This window comes from Pelophylax lessonae, assembly GCF_965119305.1.
Source record: "Pelophylax lessonae genome assembly, chromosome: 12".
Classification (NCBI taxonomy): domain Eukaryota; kingdom Metazoa; phylum Chordata; class Amphibia; order Anura; family Ranidae; genus Pelophylax; species Pelophylax lessonae.
The window spans coordinates 39,222,391-39,241,812 of NC_138779.1; the positions used below are offsets into that span (position 1 = coordinate 39,222,391).

Genomic DNA, 19,422 nt, shown 5'->3' on the forward strand with positions numbered 1-19,422 from the left:
CTGCCACTGGCACCAGACCTTCCCATTCGGGTCTTGACCTGCACCGAGCCATATATTGTTCCCAGAACAAGTCAAGACCCTCTGGTCTGGTGAAACTAACTGTGTATTCCCGGCTTCCAGCCACATGTATCAGGGCATATAGGTCATCAGCTCCAAAACCCATATCTAAAATCAGGTCCACCACCATACGCCTTGCTAGAGGGACTGCACCACCTTCCCATTTAAGGAGGACTACGTTCCGCCTTGGACCCCCAGCAGAAGCCATAGATCCAAGACCAGATCCAATAGCGCTCATAGTGGCAGCCTGCGAGGGAAAACCCTGATTAGAAGCAGAGCTCCTCCTTGATTGTAACCCTGGCTTGATGATATTGCCAGGAGCACAGCTTACCACCTGTGCAAATGTAGGTTTATTAGGGCCAAGACCCCACACTGATGTCACATTATCAGGTACACTACTATTATTATTTTTACCAGCTTGGCCTAAACAAGCAGCATTATCAGTTCCACACACAATGGTGGGTTCCACCATGCCTGCAATGTTATTAGGGATAACTGTTTCTGATGCAGTACCAGGTGCTTCCTGCTGCTGCGCTGTAGAGTCCTGTTCAACAGTGACTGAAATAGTTTTAAGCTCAGCAGAAGGGGGGTTAATCGGCTCTTCTGGGTTTTGTGGTTCTTCAGCAGAAATGTAATTTTTTAAACAAAACTTTTCCTGTTTAGAGACATCAGCAGCAGGCACAACATTGCTGAGCCTAGGGGAATCACACTGAGTGTCATTAGGAAACCCATCACTAGGCAAGGTGCTAAAAGGCAGAAAAACTGTTTTATCTTTTACCTGGGGCTTTATATCCTTTATTTTATCAGGCACACTCTCAGGTAAGTCCTCCACACCACCAAACACCAGCTGATCTTCTTGCATTGGAGACTCCATTACCTGTATAACTTTCAACATGCCTCCTGAGCCCTGAGATGGCAATGGGCTGCTTACCTCACCTTAAGGGGGAAGGGGGTCAGAACTGGGCGTCTCCTCCTCCACCTCCATCTTTGCAAACCATCGTTCATTGCAAAACTTCTCCCTGAAGGGACCATCCCTGCCTTCCATCATGGCCACGATAGTTTCTTGATGTTCCACACGGACTTTCGCTAATTGGACCTCTGAATCCATGGATCCACGGTTCTTGCTGAACAAGCCTTCACGCTGCTTTCTCAGGCGTTTCAAATCCGCTCTAGGCTTGTAGAGCTTGTCTCTTTCCTTATTGAGGACTTTGATCCCGGCCACCACTCGCTCCCGAATGGATCCAGCATCTTCATCCTCACCAGGTGCAGAGAGATCACCAACCACGAGCTGCGCAGGAGCAGGCAGTGGCGGTTCTACATTAAATTGCTCCCCGGGCAAGACTCCCTCCCGGCGCCCCCCCCCCCCCAAAAAAAAATAACATGACAATATAACAATAAATGCAGAGTGCCACAGCATTGCCCCCAATAAATGCAGAGTGCCACAGCCCTCAATAAATGCAGAGTGCCACAGCATTGCCCCCAATAAATGCAGAGTGCCACAGCAATGCCCCCAATAAATGCAGAGTGCCACAGCAATGCCCCCAATAAATGCAGTGTGCCACAGCAATGCCCCCAATAAATGCAGAGTGCCACAGCATTGTTGCCCCCAATAAATGCAGAGTGCCACAGCATTGTTGCCCCCAATAAATGCAGAGTGCCACAGCATTGTTGCCCCCTATAAACGCATTGCCCCTTTTCAATGCAGAGCGCCACAGCACTGCCCCCTTTAATGCAGAGCGCCACAGCAATGCCCCCTTTTAATGCAGAGCGCCACAGCAATGCCCCCTTTAATGTAGAGATGCCACAGCATTGCCCCCTTTCAATGTAGAGATGCCATGCCAGAGTGCCACTTTTCAATGCAGAGCGCCAGCGTTCTCCCCCCCCCCCCCCCGAGACCCGTCCGTGCACAGCACTTACCTCACATCTCTTCACGTCTCTTCAGTCCTCCTGCGGCGCCTCCTCCTCGGCCAATGGCGTGTGGGGTTTGCCTTTCGGCCAATCAGGAAGCGGGAGGACCCGCTCCCTGATTGGCCAGGAGGAGGATCAGTGTGACAATAGCGAATTTTCATTCGCTATTGTCACACAATGGGCGGGCTCGGGGGGGGGGGAGCAATGCTCTGCTCCTCGGCTCGGCTCGGCTGCGGCGGTTTTAGGCATGGGCGAACGGGGCTCGGGCGGTCCGGTACCATTTTATGCACGGACCGGTACCGGTCCACGGCCCGGGCATGCCGCCCCCCACGTGTTATGAAAAAATGCCGCCCCGGGCGGCTTCCCCGTTCGCCCGTGCCTAAAACCGCCACTGGGAGCAGGGATGCCATCCATCCGCCCAGGGGATGTCTGAGAGCCTCCAGCAGGAGAGGCCCTGCTGGCCTCCATGGCTTCCCCAGAAGGGGGCCAGGAGAGCTGGGAGGGATTTCACCTCACTCCCCTCTTACACAGATCACCTGGAGCAGCAACAGACACACAGCCAGAGAACCTTCCAGCAGCCACACCCGAAGCTGAATGATGGGAAACGACTCCTCCCACTGACAGCAATGATGGGGCAGTATCCCTTCCACTGACACCAATGATGAGGCACTATTCCCCCCCACTGACACCAATGATGGGGCACTATTCCCCCCACTGACACCAATGATGGGGCACTATTCCCCCCACTGACACCAATGATGGGGCACTATTCCCCCCACTGACACCAATGATGGGGCACTATTCCCCCCACTGACACCAATGATAGGGCACTATTCCCCCCACTGACACCAATGATGGGGCACTATTCCCCCCACTGACACCAATGATGGGGCACTATTCCCCCCACTGACACCAATGATGGGGCACTATTCCCCCCACTGACACCAATGATGGGGCACTATTCCTCCCATTGACACCAATGATGGGGCACTATTCCTCCCATTGACACCATTGATGGGCACTATTCCTCTACCTAATGCCAAAGATGCATGGTTTAATTCCCACTGACGCCAGGGCAATTTCTTCTCCCAGTGGCCACAGTCCAGCCCCCCTAAAGTCCAAGGACAAACTGGCCCTTTGTTTAGAAAGTTTGGAGACTTCTGCTGTTGGGCATGAATACTTATTCCTGAAAAAATTCTGGCTAAAATGATGAAACAACTGATGGTCTCCAGCCTAAGATATAAATACTGCATGCCAAAAATCACAGATCAGATCCTTCCACCAATCAAACCTTAGATCCGCTATGGTTTAATCTGATGTTTGCACCCTTCTTTTATTCTCTCCTTTAGGTCTCTGCACGTTAATTGCAGTTTCATGGTATGCCACGCAAGTTTCTCATGACTTTTTTAACCCAAATACACCAATCAATGCCCGGTAAGTGAAAATTCATTCATTGCTTTTAAAGGGTCAGTCCATTCATAAGTGATATTTTAGATATAGAAAGAGCCTAGTTGGCAAAGTCAGCCCTTTTTACAGGTCTTGGATACAACAGCAGTAAGATCCCCCTGCCATAAACCCACACTCTGTACATGTCTACCTGGAAAATTTCTGTTTGAATATACAATATAAAATAAAGGGACTTCATCAAAGGACAAAAGAAACTGTCAGATGCTCCAGCATTTACCACTATAATGCTTCATTCACACGTGTGGCTAGTGGGTGTTAAAACCAGGTAGTTGAGCCATAGTTTTACCCAATCACCCACCTTACCTTGGGCATACAGCCACTCAAGGCTGTACACATGCCGCAGCAAAAATTAAACAGCATGCTGCAGTCGGCGCTGTTGTTGAGCGTAACCAATGTAAGTCAATAGGGCCGCTCACGATTGTGAAATAGTATTGCGATAATTACATGGTGAAGAGGCAACATAATGCTTCTGCACTGCCTGTCAAATGCCCTCTGGTAATCAAATGTGGATCGCTCTTCACAGGGCACTGCACGTGTGAATACAAGTGTAAAGGAGCCTTCAGGGTTACTTTCACGCAGAAGAGAAAACTTAGGTGCCCACTTTGTTTAGAAAGGGCTGTGCTGGATATATATATATATTATATATACACACACACATAATCTCACAAAAGTGAGTACACCCCACACATTTTTGTAAATATTTTATTCTATCTTTTCCTGTGACAACACTGAAGAAATGGCACTTTGCTAAAATGTAAAGTAGTGAGTGTACGGCTTGTTTAAGAGCCGGTTCACACTAATCCGACTTGTCAGGTGACTTGGTCGCCTGACAAGTAGTGGTCCATGCTGTGCAATGGAACCATTCTAATCAGAGCGACTCAAGTCTTTCCGACTTAGAAAAAGGTTCCTGCAGGGGCGTAACTACAGGGGTTGCAGGGGTTGCAATCGCTACCGGGCCCCATGCTCCAGGGGGCCCGGTAGCAAACCAGTGGGTGAACTTCTAGGATCTCAAAAGGTCACACTTGCGACCGGGCCCTGGCATTTCACCACTGTGGGGAGGCCCCAAGATTGCAGGAAGGGGGCCCACTGCAGAACTTGTGAAAGGATCCTGATGCGGGACCATAATAAAAGGCCATGCAATGAGATTAAAGAGCCCCAGGATTAGTGGGAAGAGCCCCGGGCTTGAAGGGAAGGGCCCCGGCCAGGGGTCTGGGGGGCCCTTCATGGTTTCTTGCATCGGGGCCCTGAAGGTTCTAGTTACGCCTCTGGGTTCCTGCACTATTTTTTGGCGAAGTCGGAGCGACTTGCATTGACTTCTATTATGAGAAGTCGTTTGCAAGCCGCGATGAAGTCACGCTGCTCGGGCGACTTCAAAGTCGCCCAAAGTAGGGGCGACTTTGAGTCGGATTAGTGTGAACCAGCTCTTACAGTGTCAAATTGCTGTCCCCTCAAAATGACTCAACACACAGCCATTAATGTCTAAACCGCTGGCAACAAAAGTGAGTACACCCCTAATTGAAAATGTGCAAATTGGGCCCAAAGTGTCAATATTTTGTGTGGCCACCATTATTTTCCAGCACTGCCTTAACCCTCTTGGGCATGGAGTTCACCAGAGCTTTACAGGTTGACACTGAAGTCCTCTTCCACTCCTCCATGATGACATCACAGAGCTGGTGGATTTTAAAGACCTTGCGCTCCTCCACCTTCCGTTTGAGGAGGCCCCACAGATGCTCAATAGGGTTTAGGTCTGGAGACATTCTTGACCAGTCCATCACCTTTACACTCAGTTTCTTTAGCAAGGCACTGGTCGTCTTGGAGGTGTGTTTGGGGTCGTTATGTTGGAATACTGCCCTGCAGCCCAGTCTCCAAATGACATGGCTCCCCAAACCATCACTGACTGTGGAAAATGTTTTATTTCATTTGGAAATCAAAGTCCCAGAGTCTGAAGGAAGAGTGGAGAGGCACAGAATCCAAGTTGCATGCGGTCCAATATGAAGTTTCCACAGTCAGTGATGATTTGGGGAACCATGTCATCTGCTGGTGTTGGTCCACTGTGTTTTATAAAGTCTAAAGTCAGTGCAGCCCTCTACCAGGAAATTCTAGAGCATTTCATGCTTCCCTCTGCTGACCAGCTTTATAGAGATGCGGATTTCATTTTTCAGCAGGACTTGGCACCGCACACACTGCCAAAAGTACCAATACCTGGTTTAATGATCATGGTATCACTGTGCTTGATTGTCCAGCAAACTCGCCTGACCAACACCAGCAGATAACATGGCTCCCCAAATCATCACTGACTGTGGACAATTTTGCATCACTTCATGCATGTGTGTAACGCATCTACTGTATACAAAATAGGAGTTTCACTTTTTGAATTTAATTACTGAAATAAATTAACTTTTTGATATTCTAATTTTATGAGATGCACCTGTAAATGTAAATATATATATATATATATATATATATATACACAGTATCTCACAAAAGTGAGTACACCCCTCCACATTTTTGTAAATATTTTATTCTATCTTTTCATGTGACAACACTGAAGAAATGACACTTTGCTACAATGTAAAGTAGTGAGTGTACAGCTTGTATAACGGTGTAAATTTGCTGTCTCCTCTAAATAACTCAACACACAGCCATTAATGTCTAAACTGCTGGCAACAACTTTTCAGTAAGCCAACATTTCTGTATTAAAAGTCCTTTTTTTTTTATTGGTCTTATGTAATATTCTAATTTTCTGAGATACTGAATTGAATTTTGGGTTTTCACTAGCTGTAAGCAATAATCATCAAAATGAAAATGTGTGTGTATGTGTGTAACGCATCTACAGTCAGGTCCATAGATATTGGGACGTCGACATCTTCTTCTAATCTTTTTGGCTCTATACACCACTACAATGAATTTGAAATGAAACAAACAAGATGTGCTTTAACTGCAGACTTTCAGCTTTAATTTGAGGATATTTACATCCATTGGCAGCCATACATGCCCTCGCCATGACACTACCACCCCTATGCTTCACTGATGAGGTGGTATGCTTTGGATCATGAGCAGTTCCTTTCCTTCTCCATACTCTTCTCTTCCCATCACTCTGGTACAAGTTGATCTTGGTCTCATCTGTCCATAGGATGTTGTTCCAGAACTGTGAAGGCTTTTTTAGATGTTGTTTGGCAAACTCTAATCTGGCCTTCCTGTTTTTGAAGCTCACCAATGGTTTACATCTTGTGGTGAACCCTCTGTATTCACTCTGGTGAAGTCTTCTCTTGATTGTTGACTTTGACACACATACACCTACCTCCTGGAGAGTGTTCTTGATCTGGCCAACTGTTGTGAAGGGTGTTTTCTTCACCAGGGAAAGAATTCTTCGGTCATCATTCACAGCTGTTTTCCGTGGTCTTCCGGGTCTTATGGTGTTGCTGAGCTCACCGGTGCGTTCTTTCTTTTTAAGGATGTTCCAAACAGTTGATTTGGCCACACCTAATGTTTTTGCTATCTCTCTGATGGGTTTGTTTTGTTTTTTCAGCCTAATGATGGCTTGCTTCACTGATAGTAAAAGGTCTTTGGATCTCATATTGAGAGTTGACAGCAACAGATTCCAAATGCAAATAGCACACTTGAAATTAACTCTGAACCTTTTATCTGCTCCTTTGTAAATGGGATAACGAGGGAATAACACACACCTGGCCATGGAACATCTGAGCAGCCAATTGTCCCATTACTTTTGGTCCCTTAAAATGTGGGAGGCACATATACAAAATGTTGTAATTCCTACATCGTTCACCTGATTTGGATGTAAATACCTTCAAATTAAAGCTGAAAGTCTGCAGTTAAAGCACATCTTGTTTGTTTCATTTCAAATCCATTGTGGTGGTGTATAGAGCCAAAAGGATTAGAATTATGTCGATGTCCCAATATTTATGGACCTTACTGTATATAAAAATATGTTTGTTTAATTGAATTACTGAAATAAATTAACTTTTTGGTGATATTCTAATTTTATGAGATGCACCTGTATATTTATACACACACACAAAAAGTATATATTTGAGTATTTGGTATTTTGCAATATTTTCATTGCTACATTACATCACCACTGTTTCCCTGCGTGTATTTTAACTTCACACATTTATCCAATAAAAAAAAAAAAAAAAAGAAAAAAGATGTCTTAGTAAATATTCCTGTCTGTGTACTGATTGTATTAAGGGACATCTGGCTTTTCCTGTGTTTTAGGTATGAGTTTGGATCAGCATTATTCGTAGGCTGGGCGGCTTCCAGCCTCACTATGATTGGAGGATCTTTCCTGTGCTGTTCATGTCCCAACATAGATACCAGAGGACAGCAATACTACCGACAATCGCAGCCGTCAGCTACTACCAGAGAGTACGTCTAACTCCCAGCCCATCCCAACCCTCCTAACCAGCTACATCCCCAGGTGTCCTCATCTAAACTGTGTCATTTATGTCTGTTCCCCTAATACTGTGTATCCTTTATTACTTTTCTATTATTTTATAAATAAATACAAAGAGAAAAACAATTTATTTATTACTTTAAGTCAATGCAGAGAAACACTATGTTACTAATTGTTACTAATAATGCCTCGTTCACATGGGCGCTGAGGGCCGTACAATGTTAGGGTCCTTTCACTCGGGCAGTCCGAGGTCCGCCTGTCAGTTTTTGGGGCGGAACTGATCGGACCCTCCATTTACCCCTATGGAGTGGCGGATGTCAGCAGTGACATGTCCGCTGACACCCGCCGCTATCTGATCCTGTCTACCAAATCCAGACAGATGGTGACCCTATTTTCTATCTGTCTGGAGGATCGGATAAGATCAGGTGAAAAGGGACAGGCAGTCCGTTTTCACTCGATTTCCCCAAAGGGAAGAGTAGTACTCTGTGCGTCTCCTCTCTGCACAGTGAGCAGAGACAGACCTGTCATCCGCCTGCTCAGCTGAGCAATCCCCTGCTGAGCCGAGCGGACTGCTCGTGTGAAAGGGCCCTAATTTGGCTGTTTATGCTTCTGGAGTTGCCAGGTCCCACAGGCATCCCATATCCAAAGTCCCAAGAAAACACACATTCTAAAGGCCAAGTCCACCTTTTTATAAAAAACAAAAACAAAAAACATAAATAAATAAAATGCACATATATTTGCAGATAAACTGCATTTTTTTTTACATTTTTTTTGCAAATCAGCCTTTAAAGCATTGCCATTGTGGGTACAATGTCGGGCTCCAGCAGACTCCTCCTCCAGCTCAAGGTACAGATTTCCAGTTAGACAGATCACCATTCTCAAGATCCACTGAGAACTACAAATTGGTCTGCGGTGGCAGCACGCTGTCATGAGGAAATGGGTGGCGTCTGGTGATGGAAAGGGGGACAGTGGGAATCTATTTGTACCATTTGACACTCTAAATATGGGTGTAACATGATGCAAAAGGTGGAGTAAAAGTACAACTAAAGGCAAAACTTTTTTTTTTTTTTGTTTTGGATAGAGTTTTGGATGGAGTAGAGATAGATTAGAACATCTGTAAGTTTTTATTAATTTTTGTGCCCCTGTTTAACCGCTTACTACCCGCCCGCCGTCAAATGACGGCGGAGCGGTGTACCTATTATCCTGGGGCGCCGTCATATGACGGCGCACCAGCACAGCCTCTCTGTTGCTAGGACACGGCCCGATCCCGATCTCGGTAAAGTGTCAATGACATGACTCTTTACCCATGTGATCGGCTGTGTCCAATCACAGCTGGTCACATGTAAATGAGGAAGTGCCGTTATTCGGCTCTCCTCGGCTCACACACTGTCAGTGTGTGAGACGAGGAGAGCCGATCAGCGGCTCCTCCTCATAGGGGACACAGAGAAATGTAATCAGGGCACTGATCACCAGTGCCCTGATTACACAAGAGGGAAATAAACTGCTATAACTGCCCACCATCAGTGCCCACAGTGCCCGCCATCAGTGCCCCCCCATTAGTGCCCACAATCAGTGCCCATAGTGCTGCCAGTCAGTGCCCACTCATCTAGGCACTGATGAGCACTGACTGGCAGCACTATGGGCACTGAGTGTGGGCACTGATGGTGCTGCTCATCAGTGCCGCCCATCAATGCCACCCGTCAGTTTCCATCAGTGCCAGCCATCAGTGTCCATTAGTGCCACCTCTCAGTGCCGCCCGTCAGTGCCACCTCTCAGTGCCCATCAGTGCCGCCTATCAGTGCCACTTATCAGTGCAGCATATTAGTACCTCCTCATCAGTGCCACCTCATCAGTGCCCATAAGTGCCACCTCATCAGTGCCCATAAGTGCCACCTCATTAGTGCCCATCAGTGCCCATCAGTGCCGCCTCATCAGCGCACATCAGTGAAGGAGAAAAATGTATTTATTTTAAATAAAATTTTATTTTTTACTCACAAAAAATAAGAAAAACTTCAAAGTTTTCTGACTTTTTTCATTTTTTTTGTAAGAAATAAAAAACCCAGCGGTGATTAAATACTACCAAAAGAAAGCTCTATTTGTGTGAAAAAAATGATAAAAATTTCATATGGGTACAGTGTAGCATGACCACGCAATTGTCATTCAAAGTGAGAGAGCGCTGAAAGCTGAAAATTGGCCTGGGCAGGAAGGGGGTGAAAGTGCACTGTAGGCAAGTGGTTAAGGAGATTTACCCTCTATTTGTCCTGTTTACTATTATAATTGGAAGTGAAAGTAAAAGAATATCCCAAATATTGGGTTATCCCCAGAAAAGTAATAGAGGGGAAATCTTCCAATGGGGTCACAAATTCTGGTGACCTGGGGGTCCCAAAGGGATTCCCTTAATTTGCAGGATTTGTGCTCACTTCCTGTTTTGGCTATGGGACAGGAAGTGAAGGAAAATCTCCCCAATGGGACACAGATGTAAAAAAAAAATGAACTGACAGGGGTTATGACCCTCCCTTACTCTATCCAAAATGAAGGCAAAAGTTTTGCCTAAAGTTCTACTTTAACCTTTGAACAAAATATTTTAGGATTACAGATTGACACACAAAAGAGTATGAAGGGGCCCTTCAAATATAACAAATCTACCCAATGTTTGATAAAAAGTATAGTAAACTGATGTCTTTCACAGGCAAGGATGGGCCCTAAATATGTCCATGCATGGAGCCCTTGTTTAAAGGGCTACCCCCTAAAATAAATGACATTTTATACAACAAAATGACAACAAAAAACTAGGCTTTTCAGAATCTGTACCTTGCCTTGGCAGGGCATTGATAGTGGCACCCTACTTTTTCTTCTAAGACAGTTTTCATAGATAAGATAGGATTGGAGTCCACCAATATCTTAAAACAGCCTTGGACACAGAAACCCAGCTATAGCCTTAACATTGAATGTACCCCTATGTGCACACCACTTACCCCCCCCCCCCAATGTATATATACAGTGGACACAAACGCCCTTCAGTGCACCCAAACACACTGAGATGAAGTTGTGTGTGTTGAGGCTCACCAAGGACCTATTCAAAGTGAATGGACTGCATTAACATGGATTAATGCAGCCCATGCAATAGATTTCACTATGTGTGTGGTGCGCTTAATTACACATCCTTCACATGGACTGAAAAAGAAGGAACACACTTAAAGCGGAGTTCCGGGCACAAAATCGATATTTTTTTTTTGTGCCCGTCCGCTTCTTTACCTTAACCTGAAACAGAATTGGATAGTTAGATTTTTTTTTTTTTATTCACTCACCTTGTAATTGAAGATCGAAGATACTCACCTAGTCTTCACTTCCTCCCTCAGCACCGCGGCTCACCCGTCACTTCCTGTTTTGCACTGATTCCTGGGAGCTGAATGTCATCGCTCCCAGGAATCAATGCGACGGCACCGGCCCCGCTCGTCACTTCCGGGCGACGCCGCATTCCCCTGCTAAACAGCTTCTGGGCATGCCCAGAAGCTGTGGAGGAATGCGGCGCCGCATCGGAAGTGACGAGAGGGGCCGGTGCAGGCGCATTCTGGGACAAGAAGACGCGGAAGAAGACACAGAAGAGGACCGCGCCGGCTTCAGCTGCCCACAAGAGAGATGGAAACGCTGTGGAAGAAATTTTATAAGTAAGTATTTCTTCTAAAAGGTAAGTGCGAACCGGGACAGATCAGAGGCTAGCCATTGTGGAATGTGCTAGCCCTGACTGTCCCGGGGGTATGTTCAGTGAAAAATGACTTCTGTGCCCGAAACTCCTCTTTAAACCCAAAAACACAAGTGTGATACATTATATTACCAAAAGTATTGGGACACCTGCCTTTACATGCACATGAACTTCAATGGCATCCCAGTCTTAGTCCGTAGGGTTCAATATTGAGTTGGCCCACCCTTTGCAGCTATAACAGCCTTAACTCTTCTGGGAAGGCTGTCCACAAGGTTTAGGAGTGTGTCTATGGGAATGTTTGATCATTCTTCCAGAAGCACATTTGTGAGGTCAGGCACTGATGTTGGAGAGAAGGCCTGACTGGCATTCTGCACTCTAAGAGCCGGTTCACATACAGGCGACCCGACTTGCCGGGGCGACCTGTGAAGTCGCGGTGCACAGCGCGCACCGCGACCTCGGAGAGACCTACACGGACTTCATATCATTGAAGTCAATGCAGGTCGCCCCAAAGAAGCTCAGGACCCTTTTTCTAAGTCAGAGCGACTTGTGTCGCTCCTATTAGAATGGGTCCTGTGCTAATCTATGACAGGCGACCCACGGCGACATGGCAGGCGACCAGGTCGCCTGACAAGTTGCCCCAGTGTGAACCGGCTCTAATTCATCCCAAAGGTGTTCTATTGGGTTGAGGTCAGAACTCTGTGCAGGCCAGTAAAGTTCCTCCATCCCAAACTCGCTTATCCAGGTCTTTATGAACCTTGCTTTGTGCACTGGTCCAAATCATTTTGTGGAAGAAGGGCTATGGTGGGGGGTTGTTTTTCAGGGGTTGTGCTTTGCTCCTTTGGGGTTTATTTACTAAACCTGGAAAGTACAAAATCTGGTGCAGCTCTGCATAGAAACCAATCAGCTTCCAGGTTCTATTGTCAAAACTTGATTGAACAAGCGTAAGTTAGAAGCTGATTGGCTACCATGTGCAGCTGCACCAGATTCTGACTGCTCCAGTTTTAGTAAATCTCCCCCTTAGTATCAGTGAAGGGAACTCTTAAGGAGTCAGCATACCAAGACATTTTGGACAATTTCATGCTCCCAACCTCGTGGGAACAGTTTGGGGATGGCCCCTTCTTGTTCCAACATGACTGCGCTCCAGTGCACAAACAAGGTCCATAAAGACATGGATGAGGGAGTTTGGGGTGGAGAAACTTGATTGGCCTGAGTCTTGACCTCAACCCGATAGAACACTTTTGGGATGAATTAGAGCAGAGACTGCGAGCCAGGCCTTCTCGTCCAACATCAGTGTCTGACCTCACAAATGCATTTCTGGAAGAACGGTCAAGCATTCCCATAGACACACTCCTAAACCTTGTGGACAGCTTTACCAAAGGAGTTGAAGCAGTTATAGCTACGAAGGTTTGGCCAACTCAATATTGAACCCTACAGACGAAGACTGGGATGCCAATAAAGTTCATGTGCGTGTAAAGGCAGGCGTCCCAATACTTTTGGTAACAGTGTATATCACAGCTTGCCTGGATTTCAATCATGCAGTCACAGCATCTATGTACATGTTTTGTTATTGGGTTTAATAATCATTTAACGATATAATTAGAGGCAGAGGTTACAATGGCTAGATTATAATTTACTGTTCACCCCTTGCAAGACTGGGTGGCTGGTAACATTTACCACTATGTATGAGACTCTTCCACTCTCAAAAATCTTTATACAGCATTTTTAACATATTCTGTAGGAGAGAGTGAACTATGCCCACCCTTGCAAGCAACCTGAGCTCAATATCAGTAAATTAATCACTAGATATAAAAATTTATTATAGGTGGAGAGCTCAACCTCCACCCAAACATGTTATAACAAAACTACTTCACATAATAATAGTGCATTAAAAAAAAGTTGTCAATGGACATTTAAATCGCACTCACATTTGTGGTGTTGGAGTTGACCAGGTTCAATCAGATGTGTACTTAGCTCAGGTGTGGTGTGAGGTCTGGGTCAGCCCTTCCAGAAGACTTCCTCTACAATGTTAACTCTTCTTCTTCCAGCATGCTGTGCTGATCAATACTGGGGTAATATGGGTTCTGCCATTGATGACCTCCTTCTAAAAATACCAGTTCACTGGCTGTACTTTCCCTTTACCTTCATTATTTTATCAATCACTGACCCAAAACAAGCATGCAGCTAGTAAAGTCAGAACTCTTGAGTTGCATACTTCCTCTTGTGACCAAAAACATATGAAGCCATCATTTTTACAAGGAGAGGTTGGCTGCCTGCATAATTCAATCACATTGGATATAGGGAAAATGTCTATGGGTATGCTCAACACAAATAATACATATTACTTAGTAGTTAATATATTCCACAACAGAAATTGTAGAATCAAACAAGCAATTCATAAATAATAAAAAATTTAACCAAATGTTATAAATGTAAAAGCGTTGGTTTATTATGCTATGGCAAATAAGTTCAAAATGGTGGAAAGGGAAATATAGAAACCAGAATTTGTTTATTGGTCAAACTGAGTTTTTAATCCTTTATGTCTGGTGAAAATGGAGAGGTAATCAATCAGCCACTTTCCATGTATTCCTGATTCCTGATTGGCCAGGAGGAGGATCCGTGTGACAATAGCGAATTTTCATTCGCTACTGTCACACAATGGGTGGGCTCGGGGCGCACTGCTCTGCGCCCCGGGTCCACCCTTTGCTGAAGCCTATTAGAGCCTCTGGCTCTAATCAGCTGATTAAAAAAAAAAAAGCCCCATTGAACTCCATGCGTCTGGCGCCCCGCATGTAGATTAGGAGGCTGGACGCATGGATAGGGGGGGGCGGCGCCCCTGCGCCCCAACGCACCGGCCGCCACTGCTTTGGGGAATTTTCGTTAATTTTCTGTTGTTTTCTGGAGCCGGAAGTGAAGAAAAAATATCCCCAATGGTACACAGATCTTCATCCCTCCTCTTCAACCATTGGGCCACTAATGATATAACTCATGCACATGCCAGGAGAGTACACTTTATCTTTTTTTTTTTATAAATAAGCAGTTCTCATGACATCACCATTTTCATCCTGAGATTTTAAGTGCTCTGAACAAGGAATTCTATATCTGTCACAGTATAAAATATGATTACACAGAAACACTGTGAGACATAATCCAGAGTTGTGTTTTGTAATCCTTGTTTTATCTAGAACCACAAAAATACCCATAAAGAAGAAGGAAGAGACAAGTTAATATCAGGAGTCATCAAGTTATACGTTACTGTTGACTAAGACTCTGGGACGAATTGTGAAGTATCGAGAAAGAGAGACATTTTTGAGGAGCGTTGTGATGGACCTGATTAGTCTACAGGATATAACCAAAAGGAACTGATGCTTTTTTGGACTGAAGGACCCAGATGATGTCCAACTGGCCAGCTGTGAATTTCACAAGGACTGGTGCATAAACCCTGATAAACAGGAAAATGTAGGTGTTGTCCATAGCAACCAATCAGATGCTTGTTCTCATAAAAAAGCCAACTCTGCCCCAAGCTGATATTTCATATATGGGAGAGCTTCCAGTGCTGGATTCTTTTTGACCTCAAGGCAACAATTACTAGTAGTAGGTTTGGAGGAATGCAAGGAATGCAAAATTATCCTTTGGCTTTGTGATAGATATGACAGATAGAAGGAGCGGTGGATTCTGGTTATGATACACTGTATTTCTTCTAAAAACTCTCATTAAAGTATATGTAAACCCAATCAGTAAAATCTCAAATAATCTATAACATGTTGACATAATTTCAAAAGTCATTTCCATCTGCAGTTTTAATTAAAATAAAACCTGGTGATACTGCCATGAAGGTCCAAGATCAGGAACTTCCTGTTATGGGCTGACAACTGTCTCTGAATTTTCCTCCTGCATTCTCGCCGTGTCACAAGCACTCCTTGTGGAGGACCATGCTGTACATTGCATAGTCATGGTCTACCAACATCCCTTTTCCAACCAAAGCTAAACAAATGTGAATACCATGCAAAACTGAAATAGCACTTCATTTGGAGTTGGACTTTAGGCTTGACCTGGAAAATTACTTTTGATCCCTGGTTAGTTGCTACAAACAACATCTCCACTTTCGTATGCACCAATTGTTATAATTCAGTCAGTTGTCTCTAAGGACCATTTTCATTTTCTAGTTATTTTCTTGTTGTATAAATCTAAGGTCATTTTTTTTTTCTAACAAATGTTTTCATTTAACCATTATTTACACTGTTTAAGGAGCAACCATTTTACAACTAAAAGCAATAATCCATTTACTGCTCTATTCTTGATAGGTGTTAATTGTAACAAGTAACAAATCAGTCATTCCTAAAGCCCCGTACACACGTACCGATCATCGGCGAACGATCGGCCGTCTTTTGTCCCCGGGCTGTCGGTGTCTGTTGAAAAGTGCAAAGACTGCACAAGAATTTTGTCCGCCGACTACAGCCGACTGCAGAAGTGATGTCATGTGATGGTTAACTTTCCCTGTTTTTTTTCTTTTCTGAGCATGCCCAGTCTTGCAAATCTGCTGTCTGTCGGCCGAATTCTGTACTGACTGGCGAACAATCGGCCGCTCTGGTGTCGGCATACAAAAATTTTAATGCTTGCATGACAGATTCTTGTCGGCAGAATGTGCGCTGGCGGCTGTCGGAGGCATCATACTAACAAGCGTACAATCGGCAGATCGTTCGTCGGTCGACGCTTGTCTGCCGACGATCGGTACGTGTGTACGGGCCTTTAGTTGATATTTGAAGTGTATCTAAAGCCAAAACTTTGTATGAATGATTAGAACCCCTACCCGGTTTTATTTTTCTCTGTGTCCCCAATAGGGACTGAAAGCAAAGGAAAAAATAAAACTTTCAGTCGTCATCAGAACTGAAAATTCTTCCAATGGGTACACTTTTTCCAGTGGCAACTGTCTAAGAGGGGATTTTCCTCACTTTGGAGGGATCTCCTTTTACTTCCTGTTGTGTATACAGGACAGGAAGTGAGGGGAGATCTCATTAATGGGACTCAGATGGCAAGAAAGCCCACATGGGGTTTTAATTATTCCCTACCCTATCCAATAATTTAAAAAAAAGTTTTGGCTTTCTATATACTTTTCGTTTTAAGTAGAATTTAGGTATTTGAATCACCCATTGGCTTCTTTAAATCAAATATACTGAAGCCAAATCCCTGCACCTGGGTTCTCAGCTCTACCCACCTGACATTAAAAAGGGTTACGGTCTCCCTTCTTTTTTTCAATTATTGGACTGTACATTATGGAGTAGATACCTGTAGACCATGGGTGTCCAACCTTTTGGCTTTTCTGGGCCACATTGAGTGTAGAGAAATTTTCTCGGGCCGCATATAAAATATATACTATAGTTAAGGTATATAAGTAATAAAACGCTGCTGCGTCCCCCCAGCCCTAATTTAAACACAACTAGTGGATGATCCCCTCCGAGGCTGCCTCTGTGGCCATGCCCCCGACTCAAATTCCTTCCTCCCCAGCAAAAAAAAAATAAAAATTGTCAGGGGGCAGTGGGCCGCATTGCCTGCGGTTCCGGGCCGCATGCGGCCCCCGGGCCACAGGTTGGACACGCCTGCTGTAGACCATGGTCACATGCTAAGCTGAAGGTTTCATCCCTAGAGGACCAGGTTTGCTATAAAGAGCCAATGGGTGAATCAACACTCTAGTTTTGGGTAGACGCACCATCAACTACTTGATGCCACCACCAATTTTTATTTTTTAAAAGACAATCTGAAGGGATATCGTTCTTTTTTTGTAAGTCAATAATTATTCAACTGTAAAATGTTTTCTGTTCTGGAATGACTACATTATTAGGGGGATTTTTGACTTGAAATATTGGTAAACCTTTGAATCAGACCGAACCATACATATCAGGCCTCGGTGATTCCCCCATTAACCATTCTGACCCATAATTTCCATCCTGGTGACCGTTGTCCTGCTGTTGTTTACACTTTCTCAGGCATAAGGTGGGCATAGACTTTTATGTTTATCATTATGTATTGGAGGTTAATACTCAATTCACTTTTAGACAGAGGATGAATGACTGTAGCAGATGATCTTGGCCTTTGAACATCATAGAAGAATCAACACATGGTATGTGCTTGAAAATGTTGGATAACATTATGTCCACTGACGGGTAAAGGGAATATCTCATTACAATGGCATCTGAAAATTGGTGGGATTGATTAGCCATCAAGTGAACATGTTGTCCATGAAGTTAATGTGGTCAAAGCAGAAAAAAATGGGCATCACAGTTTGTTGTGTATGGGGCTGTGAAGCCCATGGTGACCCGTGTCCATAGCCAAAAGCTTCTACAATGGTCACATGAACATCAGAACTGGACTACGGAGCAATGGAAGAAGGTGACCTGGTCTGATGAATCGGGTTTTCTTTTACATCATGTGGATGGGCGGGTGCATGTGCGTCACTTACCTGGGGAAGAAATGGTACCAGGATGCGGTATAGAAAGGCAAGTCGGCAGAGGCAGTGTGATGCTTTGGACAATTTTCTGCTGGGAAACCTTGGCTCCTGCCATTCATGTGGATGTTACTTTGGTGTCCATGCCTCAATGGGTCAGGCAGGGGAGGACTGGGCAAGGAGGCAGGGGGGCAATTGCCCCCTGGGCTGCTCTGATGCCCCATACAAAGGCTGCACTGTTTCTGCCACAGACATGCCTAAAGGATTCCTGATGAAGAGAAGTCCCGCCACTGACTTACTGAGTGCAGGTTGAAGACAAGGACAGAGTGCAGCCCCCCCAGCATGCCCAGCATGGATGGTGTAAACTGTGTCTGAGCAGAGGCCGGTTTTTTGCCCCACTGGAGACTCTCCTCCCCCGGCCAGCCCCATCCAAGCTATCCCAGCAACCGCCCCATGCTGGCCTGGTTGAGAACCAGGATTCAGTCGGTGAGTAAAGAGTCCCGGGAGTGGAGCCTCAGCCTGGAATAAGGGTTAGGAGGAGGACAGGAAGAGGGAGAGTGGGAACGGGGGCCTGGTCGCTGCACCATGGGCCTCTGGTTTGTACGTGCCCCCTGGGCTGAAAGTTGCCAGTCTGCCCCTGGGGTCAGGGCTGTTTTAGCAAAAGGGGGCCATACTCAATATTAGGTGAGTGGTCATAATGTGTATATGTATATTCTAATGCCCATGTGCAAACTAAAACTGGATGATGAAATGTTAAAGCTATGCTCATTTTTTGTCTTGGATACCTTTACAAAGCAGTCTAACTTACCCTCTCCCTCACTCTGCCAAAATCCCGTGCTCCTCTTCCCTCCAATGCTCTGAGCTATTGGCAGCCCTTGGCGTCCTCGCCTACAATGCAGGACTGCTGGTCCTGCAATGTACTTGATGACATCAGAATGCAGCCAATGGAATGTTGAGGAGAAGCAGCCTTAGCGGACCAGTTGCACAGAGAGGAAGAAGTCTACAGCAGTGAAAAATAATATAAGTAAAATGGTACTCTAAACAAAAATGAGCATTTAACTCTTGCAATTCAGGAGAGCCCCACTACAGTTTTGGATTTTCAGAGTACTTCAGTTTTAAAGAAAAAGAAAGGTGAAACCAACTAAAACGGAAATAGCGGCATATGGGGAGTGTCTTTTTTTTAAATTATTGTTTCGATTTTTTTTATGTGTTGTCCAATTCTACCTGCAATGTTTGGGGACTGGTCTGAATCATTATCAGCCTTACATTCACTGCTTTTGCATTTGCTTTTAGAACAGTTGTCACCCCACACCTGTGGCCACGGAGTCAGCGGAGACTAAAGCAGCCCCTACATTCATCATTTTATTTTCGTCCAACCAGTAAATTGATTAAAAAAATATGATCCGATTCCCCCATCCACACATTCGAGATGGA

The 19,422-nt window shown here is 45.0% G+C and overlaps 1 protein-coding gene across 2 annotated transcripts in view; it reads left to right on the forward strand.

Moving 5' to 3' along the window:
- The window catches only part of CLDN19 (claudin 19), a 54,455-nt gene extending 39,312 nt beyond the window's left edge, over positions 1–15,143 (forward strand). The window contains exons 3-5 of one of the 2 annotated variants that reach the window (XM_082273911.1): positions 3,315–3,399; positions 7,669–7,870; positions 14,732–15,143. In XM_082273911.1, coding sequence (XP_082130037.1) covers positions 3,315–3,399; positions 7,669–7,828 — 245 coding nt within the window. In that variant the 3' untranslated portion in view covers positions 7,829–7,870; positions 14,732–15,143. The remainder of the gene's footprint in view (positions 1–3,314; positions 3,400–7,668; positions 7,871–14,731) is intronic. The other variant, XM_082273910.1, reaches the window with a different exon arrangement.
- Positions 15,144–19,422: the final 4,279 nt, after the last annotated feature.